At 36.0% G+C, this 21,251-nt stretch overlaps 2 protein-coding genes across 7 annotated transcripts in view; one reads left to right on the forward strand and one right to left on the reverse strand.

Moving 5' to 3' along the window:
- Nucleotides 1-3,255, reverse strand: part of LOC117403743 (spliceosome-associated protein CWC27 homolog) — a 90,959-nt gene extending 87,704 nt beyond the window's left edge. Inside the window, exons 1-2 of one of the 2 annotated variants that reach the window (XM_059006709.1) lie at nt 3,082-3,255; nt 1,892-1,968 (exon numbers count right to left, since the gene is read on the reverse strand). In XM_059006709.1, the coding sequence (XP_058862692.1) occupies nt 1,892-1,933 (42 nt within the window). In that variant the 5' untranslated portion in view covers nt 1,934-1,968; nt 3,082-3,255. The remainder of the gene's footprint in view (nt 1-1,891; nt 1,969-3,081) is intronic. The other variant, XM_059006712.1, reaches the window with a different exon arrangement.
- On the forward strand, nt 886-21,156 carry LOC117962666 (protein SREK1IP1-like). 5 transcript variants are annotated; one of them, XM_059006834.1, is made up of 6 exons: nt 886-1,027; nt 2,678-2,795; nt 5,677-5,721; nt 6,389-6,547; nt 14,717-14,795; nt 19,246-21,156. In XM_059006834.1, exons 2-6 carry the CDS (start codon nt 2,783-2,785, stop codon nt 19,436-19,438), a joined length of 489 nt encoding a protein of 162 aa, XP_058862817.1. In that variant the 5' UTR covers nt 886-1,027; nt 2,678-2,782; the 3' UTR covers nt 19,439-21,156. The 5 variants fall into 5 exon arrangements, with proteins under 5 accessions (XP_058862817.1, XP_034760637.2, XP_034760635.2 ...); XM_034904746.2 differs by lacking the exon at nt 886-1,027 and adding an exon at nt 1,403-1,593; XM_034904744.2 differs by lacking the exon at nt 886-1,027 and adding an exon at nt 2,244-2,359.
- Nucleotides 21,157-21,251: the final 95 nt, after the last annotated feature.

Raw genomic sequence — 21,251 nt, forward strand, 5'->3', positions numbered from 1 at the left:
GTGCAAATTCCATAAATATGTATAAGAGCATTATTCCAAAGCATTCAACAAACTGTACAGTTTCCTGATGAATACATCCCAATCAACTGGCATGTTGATCATCATCTGGCTCCGACCTGTGCCGCTTGCAGATTCATAACTGTGTCCTTAATGCTCAGATTCTGCATCCACCTAAAGTTACTCTATTCACACTACCCAAATAATACACGATCATCATGTCTTGAAAACATTGATTAATTATGTTATAGAATACTTTCAATTATAATGAAAATAAAATACTTTTGTTTGAATGCGGATATGTGTATTTTTGTCAGCACTGCATAAACTGGTTATTGGATTATTCTGCAGCAAGCAGATGCTGTCACAAAGGCAAGGGTGATTGGTGTTGATTGCCATGGTAATTTAGTAATTCCAATTTAAACAACTGAAAGATACAGCGGCTTGAATGCGCTGATTCCTGCTGACTGCTTCATTAGCCTCAGTGGAGAGCAGCAATCAGCATGAATTCAAGCAGCTGTTTGGTCAATTGTTTCAACTTGAATGGTAAATTAGACCAATCAATATCACTGACCCACACTTGACCCACACTTGTATATCCATTTATACAAGTCTGAAATGTGCAGCTTTGAAGCAAACATGTATTTTAATTTTAAAACATGTTATCTGGTACTACACCAGGTTAAAGAAATGTCTGTTTGCAAGAGGTCAGCCCTTCACTGGTTTCTTTCCTGTCAATAACCAATCTGCTGCTTCCCATATTTACTGACGTGCTTTAACCCAAAAGACACATGGGGTGAAAAGACCAGGGAGGCAAGGCAGTAACAGACTTCCTGGAAGGCAAGCAAACTTAGTAGTGTATTACCAAAAAAACAGGGTGCTTTAACAGGTGTCTTTAAAAACTGCACATTGGAGATCTACGTAGCTAGGGAACTGCTAAACCATATTTGACTTCCTGGTGACCGAGATGCAGAGTTGGTCGTCTGGCTCTGAAAGATTTCGTGAGATTTTACCCCCCTAAAATTTCAGGGTAAAGGGAGTAAAAATATTTGGCGTCTCAGGCGTTACCTTGAGACTTGTAAAGGTTCCTGATGTGTTTAATTTTAGAATATTTAAAAATATCTAAAACATCATCTCTATAAAAAAAATAAAAAAAAACTTTTTTCCCCTCCTCTCCTGTTAATAACATTTTATGGGCTGAATATCTTGAACTAAACATTTTAATTAACTTGATAACATGTTAATTTCTTCTATTTTTACAATGTCTGTCAAAACAGCAGCACTGTAATAGTTTAGTGGCACGTTGGACAACCTCCCACAATCGTTATACTAGCTCCAGTCTGTAAATGCTGGAAAAGTCACCTGGCTGAAATGCAGGGGACTATTAATCTGCAGTCTCGACGGAATGAGTGGCCTACGATTCATTGCACAAAGACGTCAGTAGTTCATTAGGTCTCGTTTTTATTGATGGATGTGACCAAGAAATCCTTTGTGCGTCACTCCAGATGCGTCGAACTGCTAAGCAACGGCCACTTCAATCAAATCCGAAGAGTCGAACGGTGACCATTTGCGAACTGATCCACGTGTGAAATGTTGGTAAGACAAAGTAGTATTTCTAGCTAAATCCTCTGATACTGCAGACAGTAATAATATGAATCTTAACCAGTAACATATCCATAACTAGGCATGCGACACAGACAGTACCAACTCTGCAGTGCCAGGTGCAAGAGACCTGCTGTGTGCGTGTCAGCTTCCCTAACGAAGATTGTATCTACTCAGTCAAACAAGTATTCAGCAGCAACATGCATATAACAAAAAACATGACATCGTAAATCACCTGTGCTGTATAATTTATTGCTGTACTACTAAACAAAAACAAAACACGCTGACTTACCTTTCCATTTGTTGGGGGTTCTTGTATATAAATGTTACTCATTGTTTTCTTCTGGTTGAAACAATTAAATTATATAACTGAAAACAGACAGAATAAAATATAAAAATATTTTCCCTTCGACTTCCGACAATAATAACCACACACGAGCTAAATCAGAGAAAGCAATGTAAATATACCGCCATGTTGTTGAAACACAAACTCACTCATGGAAAAAATAGGGGTGAATTCACGACCAAGGTGTGCACATTTAAAATATCAAGAAAATAAAACCAATTAAACTATGTGTTAATAAAAAAGAAACTAAGTATATTAAATACATAAAGGTTAATTATTACATTCTAACAGAAAAACGCTGTATTGTACGTATTTATTTGTTTGTCCACCCCTTCAAAATTGGTAACTTCACTTTGGTACATCGGGTGTCACAGGCTAAAAATTCCCAGCGGAACGTTACCAAATTCAAAAATTGTAAGTTATGATATGACATGATTAATTTGTTGTATGACTGGAGAATAATAATATTTATTAAAAAAAATGATTTAATAATTTTAGTAAATGTCACTCCATGATTTACAGGGCATACCACGGGCTTTATTGATTATGAATAATAAACTGCGTATATGATTATTACTGCTTCAGGTTACACAGACATGTTGGGCATTGTTTGTGTTATGTTAGTAAAAACATGGTTATAATTAGGTCTAAACGAGTTGCACTTTTTAAAAAAAATGCTGGTAAAATAACTGGGGGAAAGTAATGGCATGTTTCACTTTTTTTTGTTTCCAGTAGGACCGAACTAACTGATGAAACATTGAGCAAGTTTTGAAAGTGTTTGAATTTTGCTGTCCGGAGAAGCAACTATAGTCGCTTTCTGTTTTTTAAATCCTCAACATGGCATTTCCAGGTTGTTATACTATTTATTATTATACATTTATGTGTACAGATTCGAGTCATTAGATATCAAGTAATGCTTAATTCTGTCAGGTAATTAATCACGTACATGTTGTCTGTGTACTGAGGGCACGGTGTTACACGCAATAATATAATATCCTACAGTATGCTCTATTTTTATTATATGAAAAAAAAAACAGGACATCATCGGTGTGTTTTGTTTTGTCTTGTCACCACCGACTTGGCTGGATTCACACGCGATTGAAACACGAGCAGAGATTGGCAAAGTCGGCACTTACCTCAGTCTAGTAGTCCTAGTAGTACTTAACCGTGGAATTGAATCAATGAAATTGACCGCATACGTGGTCTAACGTTTATTTAGAGTTACGGTATAAGTATATATGCATATACAATTATGATAACGTCTGCAGAAACTAGCATGAATCTGTGGAGTATACAGAGGCGTCTTTCTGTACTGTAACTGTATGGCACGCTTTCATTTACATACAGAGAGTCGATCATGGATGGAAATGGCTCACCCATTCCAGATTTTACTACGAGCTTGATTAGCCACGGTGTAATAGGTAACAAGCTCAGGTGTGTCTACTTATTAAACTCGTAGTAAACCAGGAATGAATCAAACTTCTCTGTAGTATGACTCTAATTTCCATCTCTGAGAAACGCTTATCAAATGGTATGAAACTTACAAGAACAATTTTAGCACAAATTACTTAGAGTCAGAACTGGGGGCATCCCACTACTGTCTGCGTGACATTTTTACAGATGAAAGGGGAATATAATTGTAATCTACAAAGATGGTGCTTTGAGAAAATAAAATTTGAATGGCCCATCCAAATGTCAGATTTCTGCTTAATTGGACCAGCTGTTCAATTACAGTAGGATGAGCCTTATTATTATTATTTATTTATTAGCAAACTTACAGTTGTTATAAACTATCACATTACAAGACATCGCATTACAGATAAGAGCAGTTATAAAACACAATAAAATCAGTAGTAAGAGCAAATTCAAATGAGACAAAATACAGTAAATAATTACGTTTGAGAGCGATTGCGACTATCTTAGTCTGTGAAACCATCCATTCATGCATTTTGATGCTAATGTACATGTGTTAATCATTTAAGGGCGTTTTTTTTCAGACACATTTTCTTTCTTTGTGCAGACTAAAATTACAAAATGTTACCCATATTGGCGCTTTTGTGCATTTCTCCCTCTCCCTTAGTCATATTGTACATCTAATTTTCACAAAGTAAATTTTAGGAAGAAGCCACAGTGTATAATTTTATTAGTGGTCAGCTTCTGGGTTTAGTCCTCTTGTAGAGAGCTCTTTGTAAAAAAGGCTTTCAATTACTTACATTTCTGTACCACGCATTACAGAAATAGTGCATGCAATATAGAAAAAATTATATTGTTGCTAAGCAACGGCCATGATTTTACAGAGGGCTTTCTCATAGTTATTATTCTACTGAAATTAGTTGCGTCTTTGAAGAATGTATCTTTTGTGTTAATCCATTTTGATGTAAAACAGGCCAACATAAGAATGTCTGTTCTGTCAATGTTCAAATTTACTGATATTTTATTGATGAATGAGATTTGTTTTGGTTGATGACCTACATTTCTTCAAGATGCTTCTTGCAATGTAATGGTCAGTTAATGGCTGTGTGGGCAGTATAGCTCAAGTAAACAACATTTTGTTTAATCCTTTTCTTGACTGCTTGAATATGAATTACCTTTAAGAACTAGAAATGTTACGTTACTGTATAGTCAAGCTAAATCTTATCTGAAATAAAAAGAATGGACACAGGCATAGTGGGTGTCGAGAAATCCATGAGGGTTGAACTGCTGTGCCCCTTCTAGTCCACTTGGCATTATCAGATGAATGCAATATTTTTTTTAATTGGAATAATATTTTAGTCATTCAGATACAAAAACAAAAATGATTTAGTTTCTGTTCAAGAGAATTTTCAAACATTAAAATGCCTCCTTGGTGTTTAAGGATTTTTTCATGGACCACCACTGGCATGGGATCAAAAGCATATAGTCTAGATTTACTAGTATTGGTAGTTTTGCTGTTAAACTGTTATGCTTGTAAAATTGCAAATGGAAAAATGTGGTTTAATTTTACCAGTAATTGACAAATTATTCCATGAAAAAATAGCAGTAGTTTTATTTATTTATTTTATTTATGTATTTATTTGACAGGGACAACGTAGCATTTTTTTACATTTTATTACATGTCATAAGCTGTATTGCACCCAGATTTATGGATGAGCAAATTTTCATTGGCAGTCCCTGACTTGTGCATGCATGACTTATTTATCAATCTACTAGGCACATTTTTCAACAAAGGTTTGTATTCAAGTGTGTCGTCTGAAGGGGACTTTATTGTTGGGTTACAGCTGTTATTGTTGGTAACAACTCCCCAGTAATGTTGTTGAAGCCGACACCCTGGGATCCTTCAAGAAGCAGCTTGATGAGATTCTGGGCTCAATAAGCTACTAACAACCAAACGAGCAAGATGGGCCGAATGGCCTCCTCTCGTTTGTAAACTTTCTTATGTTTGAAATCCCGTAATGAAGAATTAAATTCAAATGATTTATTATTGTGTAGGTCTTGCAGTACATAGCCTTTCAGCTGTACATTCAACGCACTTCTTGAATGTGAGAAAGGCACTGCATCTACAAAGCTATACATGTGTTTTCGTTAAATGAAAGCCCTTGACATTTTTATAAAATGTGGAGAAAAGCATCACATTTCCCACAAACAGGCCCTATGGCCTGTCAAAGTTTTTTTTTCAGTAAAAGTAAAGACTTTTTGGTATACATTACTTTGCAGGATTCAATAGAAATATGACAGTGTTAATCTTGTTCCAGGTCCAAATAAGGATATCAGGGCAGGATGCAAGAAATGTGGATACCGTAAGTATTTGTAAATGTGTATATTTTTACACAAACCTGCAGCTCAATCAAATAACACAACTTTTTCCTTTCCTCTTTTTTAAATTGTATATGCAAGTCATGCGTTTAGTTGAAAAGCTTCAGTGTCTCCTTGTTGTTTTAAATGTAAGCTTATGTATATATTTAAAAACAGTTTTAAACAGAAATCAGATAATGATCAGTTACCTAATCCTGGGAGAAAGCTCAGGTACAGCGATGGTCTGTCACCAGGAGAGGCTTCAGGTATGCATTTCTCACTAGCAGTAATCAGTGCCTGTCTTGTATATCTTGTGTGTGTTAAGCTAAACTTTGCTTGCTCTGTTTTCCTAACAATATCTTAACACTATTAATTTCTTGGTGTGTCAGCAATGTTGCTTCAGACACAGAACATCCATCCCTTCTACACAAGGTCATATTTACCCCACTTTATAAATTCCTTGTTCATCTGTATTCTGAGGGGTAAACATCCTCCCACAACCGCTTACCTTGGAGCTGTGCTGAGCCACAGTGTTCTCAAGTGTGCTCAGATTATTTGTTTAACCTTCATTAACCCTATACTGGTACGTGTCTTGATACTTTATTATGGTATTGTTACGTATGGTATTGTAATATCTTTAACTACAAATGTGTTATTTTGCTTTTGTTTTAGCGGGTCACTTGACATTTGAGTGTCGTAATTTTGTACGCGTGGATCCCAAAAAGGACATTGTTCTGGATGTGAGCAGCACCAGTAGTGAAGACAGTGATGAAGAAGAAGAGCAGGAGGGACTGGGAACTAAAAAGCTGCCGACGGGCACCAACAACAAGAGTAGGTGTTCAATGACCTTCTGTAATACAGTAGAGAAATACATGTTTGCTGTGAATGCTTTCCTCGATTGTGTCAGAAGGAAATACTGCAGGTGATCTGTGGTATGCATGGCAGACTTAACTGAACCTTGTTTTATTACCACAAGTACGTAAAGAACAAAGTGTTCTAGGGTCATTGGTCAGGCAAAGAAAAGGAGGTCTGTAATATTTGATAGACAAAGTTTTTTTTGTATTATATATCTACCTAACCTTTCAGATTTTAAATTAAACCAGTCTTGTTTCTAGTCTTAGTTCTGTTTTTCTGGTATAATTAAACATACAACAGCAATCTTGCTGTATTTTCATGTGCACTGAAAAGCAAGACAGATTTTAAAAAAAATAAACATGTTCTGTATTTCCTGGTTTGAACAACTACTCAGAATTACTGTGTAAATTATTCTGTAATCTAGTCAGAAAGGTTTGCATGCGGATGCCTACTGCTCGTTAATTAAATAACCCTTTTTTATGTTCATGGCGGGGAGGTTAAATAGTGTAGGATATAAATAAATCTCACCAAATGATCTTATGAAACATAACACTGCAGTTAAAACATTGTAAATATGCACACAAACATTTTAGTATTATTGTTCTGTTAATACACTGTTACTACATAAAGACTGACTCAACATTCACATTTTTATCCCAGGATTAGCATGTATGTGCTTATTCAGTAAACCGGTATCCTATTTACTTTTAGTGTTGTTTAGTTTGCTGATTTTTATGTGCACAGTCAGGAGCGTGAACGGGCGTGTTTGTGTTAACGTGATTCGCCCACAGTAAGTGATGGACGGTATAAACTCCCACACAGTAATCTGACATTCAAAATGTCCACCAAACACCAGTACAGTAAACAAAACAAACACACGTTGTGACGGTCGGGCGGTTCCTACACAACAGTATTCTAATCCCAGACTGGAAAACAGCCATGCCAGCCCCGTGCACACATACACAGAAAAAACAAACAAACAAACAAAACAAAATAGATATATCCCAGCTTATCGAAAGCGGGTGGTGATCAGAACCCCAAATGATAACTCACTTTGTAACAGTTAGTTAAACCTAGGACATCATAGCACCTTTTTTCTTTTAATTTTAATTTACTTCAAATAATAACAGTAATATCAAAGTGATTATAGGCCTAATTCTTAAAATCACCAAACGCAAACAAGCTAGCTCCACAGAGTTCCTAACTAAACAAAATATCAAGTTGTAGCATCAACAACATGAAACAAAACAATTAACAGCGTTACTTATCTGCAAAGGTTGTCTTGTTTGCGTTAAAGTGCTACTCTTTATTTGATCAGACTCCAGACAGGTAACTATTTTCGGTTTGTTCTTGGCTTTTGGTTTGAATTCAGCGGTCTCCACTGTGTTATCCAACAGATGACGGCCAACTATGCCTACACCCTGCGTTTTTATAACAATGGTGCAAAGTAAGCAATAAACCCTTAAAGGCATAGACAGCCCTTAGGTCTGCCACAGCTTGTATGCAGTTAAAAATCTTCATTAAAACACTCATTACACTAATAAATGTTTTTATTAAAACCTATGAATGTAATAAAACGTTGTGCAAAAAAGTAATGCAAGTGCAGAAATGGACAGTACAGGTAGGCTACATTACTGCAAATTGCTTCCAGCAAAGAACTCTGATATATGCACTGGATGGTCTTTTTTTGCAAGTATGGATGGTAAACTTTGTCAGCGTTTTCTAAAAAATAACAATTCGGCTTTATATTCGGATGCTGCTCCATTTCCACGATGCAGTATGCACATACTTAGCCATTCAGAAAACAATTCCCCAGTCATTCAACCACAGGCAGGCAATGAACTTCTCTAAAACAACATGGGGTTTTCGATTTGTCAATCACTTTATGGGCAGCAGTGTGGAGTAGTGGTTAGGGCTCTGGACTCTTGACTGGAGGGTCGTGGGTCCAGTCCCAGGTGGGGGACACTGCTGCAGTACCCTTGAGCAAGGTATAGTAAAACCCCAACTGTATAAATGGGTAATTGTATGTAAAAAATAATGTCATTGTAAAAATAATGTGATATCTTGTAACAATTGTAAGTCGCCCAGGGTAAGGGCGTCTGCTAAGAAATAAATAATAATAATAATAATTTATACACTGCCATATTACAGCAAAGCAGGACTGAAATTATTTCCTTTCCTCTTTCCAGCCATGCTTGCTTGCTGTTGCAGTCAGTGCTGTTTTTTCAAACCGTAAACCCTGCAGTGCGTACAGGGATTAAATAGCCAAGGTACAGTACAGGGATAATCGCTCAGTAACAAGGTGCAAACAGCTGATTGATCAATCTGTCAAGCTTTTATACAGTAAAGTGCTGCCTTTTGTATTGCTATCTATATGAATAGCAAGGTAACAAGGTGAAAACATCTGATTGGTGGATTAGTAAGAGCGATTCCTAAAGTAACAAGCCGTGTGTTTGTTATTTAAATCTATGCGAATGGAACATAACGAGATCCAAACATCTGAGTTTGCCTGAAACATATGCCGTGGTTAACACTGTATAAACAATGCCTTTGTTATTGAAATCAATGGGAATGGCAAACGCTATTTGTCCAATATAAATGGCTGCCCGGAATAACCCTGTAAAGTGTAAGTGGTGGATATTGTATTATATTTTAATACTTCTAACAATAATATATCAGTAATAAAATGTAGTGGTAATTGAGTTTTAAATAGTCTACATAGGTGTATATAGGTGGACTAGGCAAGCCATTCCAATATTCAGGGGAACAAAAAATAGAGCACATGAAGGATTTGAAGGCAGATGATGTGAAGAAACAAACAGGTCAGTCTTACACTTGGACCACCTAGGAAGAATCTCTTATGCCCACATCTTTTACTTACAGATGCACTTGAATCAGAAACGCCTTGAGTGTAGTTCCATTTAAAATCAGTAGAACAATACAGATTATTAATAGTAATATTGTGCTATTCTGTACTTTGATAAGATGTCTCCTGAGATTTACAGCTACTGCTTTAGCAGTCATATTGGAAGCTGTATGGAGTTGATTGGTGTGGTTCCTGAAATTCTTAATCATGTGCAGAAGATGATTGCCAGTTAGACCAATCTTATTAGGCAATCTTATAGCACTGACATACTTTTTTGTATTTTACACACAGTTTATGTTGAAGTTTTACTTTTCACAATGACATGCCCATATAATTATAATTTACTAGGTATAAGTATATTTAGTTATGTGGTATTTATAATTGAGTCACATTCAGATTTGTACATTTATATGTTGATAATTCTCAATAAATATTAAATGCCAATAATAATTATAATAAATATGAATGTTTTGTTTGATATGCACAGTTACCCAGATGAGCTACCAGTATCAACTTACTCTGTTAGAGATTGAGAAAGAGAAGTTAACCATGGAGAGAGAAAGATTAGAGATGGAAAAGGAAATACTAGCAATAAATAAGCAGCATCTCTTATTGGAGCAGAAATGGCTTGAAGCGCTTAGCCAGGCAAAGTGTACAGCAGCAACCACTCTGTCCAAGAATCAAGGCGAAAAGTTTTCATTTTAATGCCACAGTAACGATTCAGTTTTCAGTAGCAATCTCTTCTCTAGTTTAATGGTTTAATGCTGTTTCTTCAGATAGCAGTGGATCGTTTAAAAAAAAAAAATGTTTTGTTACACATTGTTTCATAATTGCATCTGTTTTGCAACAGATGTGACTTTGCATACACTATAGAGTCTTACAGTCTATCTTTCCGTATCAAAGGTACTCGTAGGGATGCATTTTGATTCCACTAGGGGCATTGCATCTAATTTCCTAAAATGTTAAACCTATAAAGTAAACATGTTTAAACTTGATCATACTGTGTGCAAGGAGATTAACCAATATAAAAACCCATCATAATTGTTTGGAATAATATGCTATTAATGGACTATATGTTAAAAGCATCTATGTGTAAGTAAACTTAAGCCATACAACTGTATAAACACTTTAAGGATTACATTTGATCATGTTAAACACTTAGATACAATTCTAAAAGTTTAATGTCTGTAACATTTAAAGGGTTACACTCTAATGTACGTAGATATTACCAGTTAAATGGAATACTATGCTACATTAAAATTGCTTGTTCTGCATTTTCACACAAAGATAACACTGAACTCTCTTTTAAATTTTTTTTTGTAAACTATTTGTATGTGTGGTCAAAGATCCTCAAAGTTATTCAGCCATGAGCATGTATTATTATAAAGGTATAGGGCATGGCACTAGTTTTTCTCAGATAAAGTTACTGTACTAGCCTTAATTCTGACCCTTTTATTTTGCTCAATTTCCTCTTCCTCTGATTGGAAGCTTTCTATCTGTTTCAATTTAGTGGCACATTGTGTCAGGACTGTTTTTGGTTTCCTGTGATTTGAAGCACAAAAGCTTTTGTGAAATGAGTTAATGAACCATTGTGGTCATAGCTTGTAAAAAAAGAAAAAACACTTTCATGAGGCTGTTAAGCTCACAATGAACTCTACAGTATACAGTATCTTAAATGCGCACTGTGTGGGATGTGTTGTGGCTCACTTATGATTCAAATGCGTCAGGAAGTTTACTTCTCATATGACACAGATGAATTCATATTAAATGGAAAATGTTACCTGTGCACCTGTTCATAATGTTTAAGGAGTAGATTATTTACTGTGATCTGTGTTCAACCAAGCTGCACTGATGATGCGGAATAGTTCAGCGATACTGTATCTACAGTATTGGCACTCTACACATAATATAAAATAATTCAAGAAAGCATGTTAAATACAAGTAATTAGTGAACATTAGCCACTAATTAATAGGACAAAAAACAAAATACACAATTTCTGTTAGTTTAACAATCATTATTTACAAAGCAATTTCAAATATTTGTTGATCACAAAAGTATTGGCACCTTTACATTAAAACAAAAAATGTAATAAAGTAATTTAAAATGTATATTCTTTGATTGAAACCCCTTGCACAGTAACTAAGCTCCATTACAAAGTCAATAGGCAGAAAAAGAGATCATTATTTCCAACATCTGTTGAAGAAGAACATTTTGGCAACACAGCAGGTAATGGTCAAGACAAAGTTGGATTCACGTTTGAGAAAAGCACTCCTAGCAAACTACAACAAAGAAAATTTCTACAGAACAGTATCAAAGAAATACGGAATACCAAAATCCACAATCGGAGCATTAATCAAGAAGTACCAAAGAACAAATTCAACTAAGACACTTGAAAGAAGTGGACGACCAAAGAAAATTACGTGTACAGCAGGTAGGAGGATCGTCCCAGCAGCTAAAAAAAATCCAAGATTAACATGAAAGAACTGTACAAAGGCACCTGAACACAGAAGAGTTTTATTCATGTAGACCTATCTGCAAACCACTTTTTAAAGAAAACTAATAAAACAGTCAAATTTGAACCGCAGTATGTTTGGAGAAAAAAGATAAAGCCATCAATGAAGAAAAGCTTGTAACTGCAGTTAAATATGGGGGTTATTTGATCATGATATGGGGGTGTGTGACAGAAAGACAATGATTCTTGGTGGTAAATCTCCCTCCCGACTTGTGAGGGCACTAAGTAATGGGAACAGAGTACCCTGGACTGTTTGGCCTGACACTTAATTCCTAGGTGTGACAGGTTGGCTGAATCGTCTGACGTCAGGCAGAAGCAGGAAGGGAAAAAATACTGACACCAGGGAAGTACTGCAGGTAAAGGCTGCGTTTGCCGTTTTTATTAATAACAAAAATAAAATAAATATTTAAACAAAAACACACTGTGCTCGCAGAGCAAAATAAAAGGTTAAACAAAACAAAATCACGAACACAAACAACGCGATCAGGCTGGGCTATAGCCTTCACTGATCCTTAGGTTTTCTTTTCAATCTCCGTCTCTCTGCTCGCTCTCTCCTTAACACCCACCTCGAGTGTCGAGAGCTGCAGGCTTTTATAACAGGTGACCATCTCCCGATTAGCAACAAATTAAATCACCTAATTAATTCGGGAGATGGCCACCTTCTGCACGAGTTTTTTAAAATACCATGTGGATGGGGCTTCCCATCCATGTTACTAAACAGTATAAAATAAACAAACGGCTACGCCGTCACTAAACAAAACAATACCAAAACAAACGGCGCTCGCCGTCATGTAAATAATAAATCATAATACAAAACAAATACAAAATACACTGCACAGGGGCAGAGGAGACCCCGTTCTAAACTAAAATAAACAAATCAATGTACAGGGCTGCTCGCCCTGTTACACTAGGGTTAAAAGGAAGTCGGTCATTTAGAAAGGGGGTGGTGCACTAACTCATCGACCCAGGAAAATGATGTGGCAGCCACGGATTGGAGGAGCGGCTGCAATTGTTTACCAAGGGGTCATGTGTGACGGTATAAATAGGGGACGAAGCAACGTAATCTGTTCCTTCGTTTTGATAAGAGAACAACCTGGAAGGACCTGTGGTTCATGTAGAGAAAATCATGAGTGTTTTGTTTGTTTATTGTCGTGTCTGAATTATACTTGTGTGATTGTTTAGACGGCTAAACATGATCCAGGAGCTGTCGCAAAAGGCCAGCATGAACCCGGACACTTTGTTTACACTAATACTGTATGTTCACCACGAGCACTAGAGCATGCACTGTGGACTGGTGTTTATGTTTGTGTGTGTGTTACGTGTGGGTGAATTAAAACAGAACTGTTATTATTTCGGGGCCAACCCGCGGATTACAGATAAGCAATACACACCGCTGTATTGCTTCTCATTGACATTGTTATTATTTACTGTTGTTCGCCATCAGGCATTTGGATTACGAAAGACAACCATTAAACAACATTGCACCTGGATTATAATTGTCTGTCTGTTTATTGATCACCTGTACACTGTTAACCACTTTGCCACAGGGTGTTTTAACATTCATGTGTTTGAAGATTGAATGAATGCAGCCATGTATCAAAACAAGTACAATGTTACCATCTGCTCGTAGGCTGATTGGCAGACAGTTTATCTTCCAACACGACAACAACCCAAAGGATGCGGCTAAGTCCACTCTGGAATTCTTGAAGAAAACGAAGATAAAAGTTCAGAAATGCCCTTCACATCACAGTCTCAATCCAATAGAAATTTGGATTTGGACTCATCTGAAAAAAGCTGTAGCCAAGCATTATGTTTCCAATCTGTCTGAACTGAATGAAATATGCAAGACAGAATGGGCCCAGATATTTCCAACAAGTGGGAGCAGGTCACACACACACACACATATATATATATATATTACACACACACATACACACAATCCTGTTGTTATCTCTACTGTACCTGGCAGCCATCAATTCCTTCATTTTGCACCAGGCAAAATATCAGTAGGAGAGATATCATCTTGAAGATAGCCACAGGGCTTCAGCAGGAACATTTCGATCAGAAAACTGCAAAGCTGAATGACACACGCAAAAGCTAACACATGTTACTTTCTTTTTAAATTAAAAACTACTTTCGTGTTTAATGTTTTGTATGTACATATACCTGTTTACACACTAGTTTCTTTTAAAATGTTTATTTTATTATATATTTTTTTCATTTTTTTAAGTAGTGCTTTATATGTGGTAAGTTAGAAAATAAACCCTTTTATGTTTAATTGTTCATTTAAATACGGCTTTTCGGCTGTGCAGATGTTTGATATGATGTGCTTGAATAAAACTTTTGAGTTGTATCTGATAGTTTGTCTTTCATTTTAATATTGATGTTGTTTAAAATGTACTGTGATCATGGCTGCCGTCGGTGGTTTTAGATATGAGTATAACCGCGGCAGTTCTAGTGTTAACGTGGTAATTTTTGTGGCGCATGTCTAGAATAATATTGTCTGGCATTAGGTTAGAGTAAATTAAAATTAAAATCTAAATTACTCGAAATTCCCACCCCTAGTATACATTTCAATATATTAATGTTGACTGATAGTCCTCAGTTGAATCTAATTGACTCATAAGGATTCCTAAGGCTGGTAATAATAATAATAAAAAAAATATTTTTCAGATTCAAATTTGTAAGAACTCTTAACAATAAGACCAGTCTACGTTTAATACAGTGTGTGTATAAAATGTCCTAACAAGCAGATTTGCATTTCAGATTCAAATGAAGAACCCAAGAAGGGACTGCATAAAAAGAAAAGTAAGGAGAAGTCTTCCCATAAAAAGTTAAGAAAGAGGTAACTGCAGCCTTTCTTATGTTTGTGTGTTATGTCCCCGTCCATGTCCACATGGAGCAAATGCATCTCCTTTGTCCTGAAACGTTTAGCAGCTTCAGATGTCATTTTAATTGCTTGATTTACATTCCCCTTACTAGGTTATGGTGTTAGCAATCATCCTGATGGTTATTTTTCTCCAATATTGAGTTACACTCATTGAGCGCATTTGCAAACCCCCCACCGCCGCAGCTGCTACTGCAAATATCTCATAACCCATTTAAGCCAGCAACGTCAAATTAGTGTTGTGGCAGCCACCTTGAGGTCACATGACTTTTGAAGCTACAGCAGCATACAGACGGTACACAACCAGAGTCTTTTTCATATTTCAAGTTTATTTCATGTTTATAAACCACTCTATCTGATGTATATGTCTGTTTTTCAAATGTGATCATATTCAATTTACAAGACTTTATCCATGGTTACAAACCATTCAGATATGTCATTCCACTTACATTTCTGATCCTGTGGTTTCTTTGCTTTTGTTCAGGAAAGAGACTCCATTCTAGTTCCCCTGATGTTAAGGCTTTTTCTTTTTTTCTTGCACGCATCCAATCCTTCTCTGTTTAAGTAGTAGTTGCATTAGCACAGAGCTTTCAGCCTTGCTCAGGGATTATTATTATTATTATTATTATTATTATTATTATTATTATTATTATTATTATTATTTTTCATTTCAACCCTTTTAGTTTTGAACAGCACATGAAAAGCATTGCTAATGTTTAAACTCTACCATTTAGCCTTCAAAAAATCTATATGTGGCTCGGTGAGCATCTGTTCAAGTGGACTTGAATGTTTTTCTGTCTCTATTCATTAAGAGCATGACTCATCATTCCCAGTCACGCACATCCAGGTAAATTGGTTGGTTGTGAGCTCTTATACAGGTACCATAATGTAAAAATGTTGTGAAGGATATATCTGACAAGTAATGGCTACCTGTTTCAAACAATCATTCTTACTATGTTGGAAATGATGAAAGTATCATTCTGCACACGGCGAGTTCAAATCAGAAAAACAAGTGGTTTGCAAAGGACACCTACTGTCACTTTTAAAGCTCTAATGAATATTTCTGTGACGTCAATGAATCCGTACTGGAATCTGTAAAGTATAAGGTTGATCATCCATAAAAAGGATTGCCTATATTATAAAAGACAAATGTAGGGTTATTGTACAAGCTACCCAGCAGTTACATACTTAGATATCACTGCATTTATTAATATAGCCAAATACATTTAGCAAAAAGCAAATTACTTTTAGTATAGATAATAAAATTGCCAAATAATAAAGTCTTTGTTACAAATTAAACATTTAAAATGTCAATAAACAATTATACTGGTAGTATTAATAATTATACAGAAAGTATTTGTCACCAAGGGAGTATACAAAGTATGAAATACCTATATAATGTATGCCAAACGTAGTGGACATTTTAGGCTTTTATCGAGTGGTAACCTTGGTCAGTTTCTAAGCAGACAGAGTGCAATTTACTGCTCTGGATTTAATCATTTTGAATAGGGAGCTCTAACACACTGTGTAGATTAAACAAATGATTCTGAAATGTCACCTTCATTACTCCCTTGTAACACAATAGCTGCTCAATCAGGCTTTGACTTGGCTCACCTGTTACTGTGGAAACTGCAATTTAGTTGAGTTGAGACAGTCAGAGACTGTGTGCAGTGAGCAAAGTAAAACATTATAAAATAAATTACCACTATTTCATAATTTGCAAGCAACATATAATAAAGGTTAAACGCATGTATGTATTCTTATGTTGGTATAATATTACATTGATACTTTATTAACTGGAATATGACACTTAATAATGAATTAGGTCTTTGTCGATTTGTTTTACAGTCAACCCTCTTTATACCGCCTGGTAAGGGCCATGGGCAAAAACAGGCAGTAAGCGAGGGTGGCGTTATAGTGAGGATCAACAACAAAAAAAACACACACACACCCACAACCTTCTATGTTTGCAATAAATTCAAATGTTTTATTTTGTAAGTTATACAATTACAGTATCTCCAGGCCATTTTAATAAAACATTAATCTTTTTTAAAACTACAGTACTAGTTCTTAACACAACAGTAGGTATACTAGTGATGTTTCATCATCTTTTCCCATCTGTATGGAACATATATGGTTACTTTTGAGGAACAGTTTATACTTTAAAAAAAATTAAAAAAAATAACACTCATTTAGTGTCAAATAACCCAAACAATTCCATAAAAATTTAGTCATTTGAACATTTTTGGCACGACTGTAAGCCTGCTGAATACTTTCCCCCACTGAACGATGCCATTTATTTATTTCACAAAGCAATTTAAGCTCAACAGAATTCTTTTTTAAGCAGTTAAAAAAAAAAAAGAAACCTTGAATATGTACAGGCAAACACTTTTCTTAAACGAAAAGTAAAATAAATATATATACAGTGCCTTGCATAAGTATTCACCCCCCTTGGACTTTTCCACATTTTGTAGTGTTACAACCTGGAATTAAAATGGATTTAATTGGGATTTTTACCATTTGATTTACAGAACATACTTAACACTTTGAAGGTGCAAAATATTTTTATTGTGACACAAAAGTTAATTAAACAAAAAAAAAGACATTTGTTGGTTGCATAAGTATTCACCCCCCTGAGTCAATACTTGGTATAAGCACCTTGGGCAGCAATTACAACTGTGAGTCTTTTTGGGTAAGTCTCTACCAGCTTTGCACATCTGGATCCTGCAATTGTTGCCCATTCTTCTTGGCAAAATTGCTCAAGCTCTGTCAAGTTGGATGGGGACCGTAGGTGAACAGCAATTTTCAAGTCTTGCCACAGATTCTCAATCGGATTGAGGTCTGGGCTTTGGCTGGGCCATTCTAAGACATTCAAGTTCTTGTTTTTAAACCACTCCAGTGTAGCTTTGGCTGTTTGTTTAGGGTCATTGTCCTGCTGGAAGGTGAACCTCTGCCCCAGTCCCAGGTCTCTTGCAGACTGAAACAGGTTTTCCTCAAGTATTTCCCTGTATTTGGCTCCATCCATCTTGCCCTCAATCCTGACCAGTTTCCCAGTCCCTGCCGATGAAAAGAATCCCCATAACATGATGCTGCCACCACCATGCTTCACCGTGGGGATGGTGTTCTCAGGGTGATGAGCAGTGTTGGCTTTGCGCCACACATAGCATTTTGTGCTAAGGCCAAAAAGTTCAATTTTGGTCTCATCAGACCAGACAACCTTTTTCCACATGTTTGCTGTGTTTCCCACATGCCTTTTGGCAAAATCCAAACGGGATTTGATATGGGCTTTCTTCTCGCCACTCTTTCATAAAGTCCAGCTTTGTGGAGCGTCCGGGTTATAGTTGTCCCATGGACGATTTCTCCCATCTCATCTGTGGACCTCTCCAGCTTCTTCAGAGTTACCATTTGCCTTTTGGTTGCTTCTCTGACTAATGCCCTCCTTACCTGGTCACTGAGTTTTGGTGGACGGCATTCTCTTGGCAGAGTCGCGGTTGTGCCATATTCTTTCCATTTTTTAATAATGGATTTAACGGTGCTCCGGTGGATGTTCAGAGTTTGGGATATTTTTTTATAACCCAACCCTGATTGGTGCTTCTCCAGAACTTCATCCCGGCCTTGTTGTGATAGCTCCTTGGTCTTCATGATGCTGTTTGTTTAGATATGCTCTCTAACAAACTCTGGGGCCTTCCAGAAACAGGTGTATTTAATCTGAGATCATGTGACACTTCAATTGCGCTCAGGTGGACTCCATTCAACTAATTATGTGACTTCTGAAGGCAGTTGGTTGCACCAGAGCTTATTTAGGTGTGTCACAGCAAAGGGGGTGAATACTTATGCAATCAAGACTTTTCAGTTTTGTAACACTACAAAATGTGGAAAAGTCCAAGGGGGGTGAATACTTATGCAAGGCACTGTATATATTCTGCTGTTTACAAAACTGATGCTTTAGTTTAAGTCAGCCTTCATTTGTGCAAAACTTGCACGTAAACAAACAAACCTCTTGCCGTACTTTTTTTTTTTTTTACTGTGGCTTTTTAAAGTCACTTATTTTAGACTGCGTCAAGCCTTTTTCATGTTAAACAAACCTGAAAAATAGCACTGTTTTTATATTGGTGACATTTGTTCAGAGAGAATAGCTGGCGATATGCAAGGGTGGCATTATGAAGGGGGGGCGGTATAACTTCGGACAACTGCACCTCTCTTTAACCTCTTTAAGGGAAAAGCTGTTCTTTTGTAATTTGTATAAACTCGGTTGAGACAGAAGGACATACCACCTTAATCTGGACATGCTTCATCTACTAAGGTACTCGGCACGTCATCCTGATGGTTACATGCAGGAGTCAGGCCCCATCTGCTAAATAACATATTTCAGTGAATACATTTGATACCATTTTATTTTGTTTTTTAGATCGTGCTCATCAAGTGACGATGAAGAGGACCATCATAAGAAAAAGAAACAGAAAACCCACAAGAAGAAAAAGAAACAAGAAAAGAAACACAAGAAGGAAAAACGGCCCAAGAAGGAGGGAAAGAAAAGCAAAGAGAAAAGACGTTCATCTTCATCTTCCGACAGTTCCATTGCTGCTTCTGACACCGACTGAAAGTATTTAGCTGCAGAATAGACACTGCCTTAGACAAACAAAAATAATCACACAGGCATGATTTCTCATACAATTCAGACAGCCTTCTGTAATGCTTAAAAAAAGAAAGAAAAGATCTTGCTTACTGTTGTGTATTATATTATGCTCCAATAACAATTATATTTTTTAATACAATCACAATTTATGCTCATGGCCTTGGTCACTAATCAACTGTTCCTGAAGCAATTCCACTACGCAATCTCCAGTTATAGTGTTGTGTCTGAATAAATAGGCCTCTCTCAATCAAGTTGTTTTCTCTGTTTCAATAATATCAGTCATTTAAAATGACTGACATCAAACACATGGTGGGGGGTAGTGAAGGGGACAGCAAGTAGTGAAATACTTCAGTCTGCTACTGTTTAGTAAAAACTGAAAGCATCAGTACAGGTACATATAATCTCAAATTTCTTGTCTTCTATGATGAAGTTTCATATGCTAAATATCTTCAGGGAGTAGTTAAGTATCCTAGTCAGAGAAGGAAACTGACACAAAATGCCAGTAACTTCGAACTTAATAGGACTAATCAAGGACTATTGTTCAAATATGGGTTTCAATGATAAATAGTATGCAAATCCATTCAAGTGAAAAGGCCAGTAAAACTGGTATATACAATCAAGTCTTTACTAACAGTCTTGCTCTGGCCTGAAATTCAATTCTACTGTATTTCTTCATTGTATACTATAGGATGGACTTTTTTAAATTAACATTTGTTGCCAGTTCTACCACATTCAGAACGCTTGCTAATTACAGAATCTTGGTATCCCTGAATAATCACCTGCTCTTCAAAAATAGCTTAATAAGCAAGACATCCCACAGGTGCAGTTGTACCAAAATGTCATCAATTTACTGTCAATGTAGAACAAGTGAGAGGGATATTCTTTTGTTTTGCCCCTCTAAAATGTGTTTCTGCAATGGAGTCTGCCAAGACTGGTTCTTCATTCAATGTAAACGCCTATTGTTTTTGTTCTTTTAAGAAATATTATTTTGTTTAATGTTAATTCAAATGTAACGCAAGTATGTCATAAATGACAAGATAATTACTATTTTAATAACTTCAAGTGCATTCCTAGCGCTGTAAAATCTACAATCTTGTATTACACTTACACTGTTAGATATAAACAATCTAAGTAACGTTTTGAAACAATTGCTGTACATCGTTATGATTTTCAATGGGATATCTGTTGTTCCAAAGCATATTTAATTGGAATTAATTATAATTTTGAATTCATTATTTTAAAGTTACTAGTATAATTTGTGATATAGTGTCTAATAAAAATGTATAGCAGTACAGTATAATTAGAAAAGTAAAATACTGTTTGAAAGATATTTAGATGTTCCTATAATATTCCATTTGACGTTACGTGCATTTGAAACCATTGTTTTTAATTGCGGAAATATTGTTATTCTGAAATCTAATACAAGAGTGCAGGTATGTAGGTCATTTCTTTATGTGGATTGTCATTAATGGAATCTCTGAAAGCAGCTTTTATAGGAAAACATCACTAAGACAATAAACCTGGAGGCTTGAATTCTGGATTTCTGTATGTATGTATGTTTGTCGTTGTTCGCTTAACATGTAGCCATACAGATATGAGGAAAACAGAGTAGGTATGCCATGTCTTCGCATTAGCGCCTCATGAGTATTTTTCAGATCCATAAATAAAATTAAAATGTCAGTATATTGTTATTTTTTTGTTATTATTATTGCAGTTAAAGACTAATTAAAAAAATTAGTTGTAATATTTTCACATGGTATTTATATCCTCCAAAGTTT

Source organism: Acipenser ruthenus, chromosome 2 (assembly GCF_902713425.1).
Source record: "Acipenser ruthenus chromosome 2, fAciRut3.2 maternal haplotype, whole genome shotgun sequence".
Lineage (NCBI taxonomy): Eukaryota > Metazoa > Chordata > Actinopteri > Acipenseriformes > Acipenseridae > Acipenser > Acipenser ruthenus.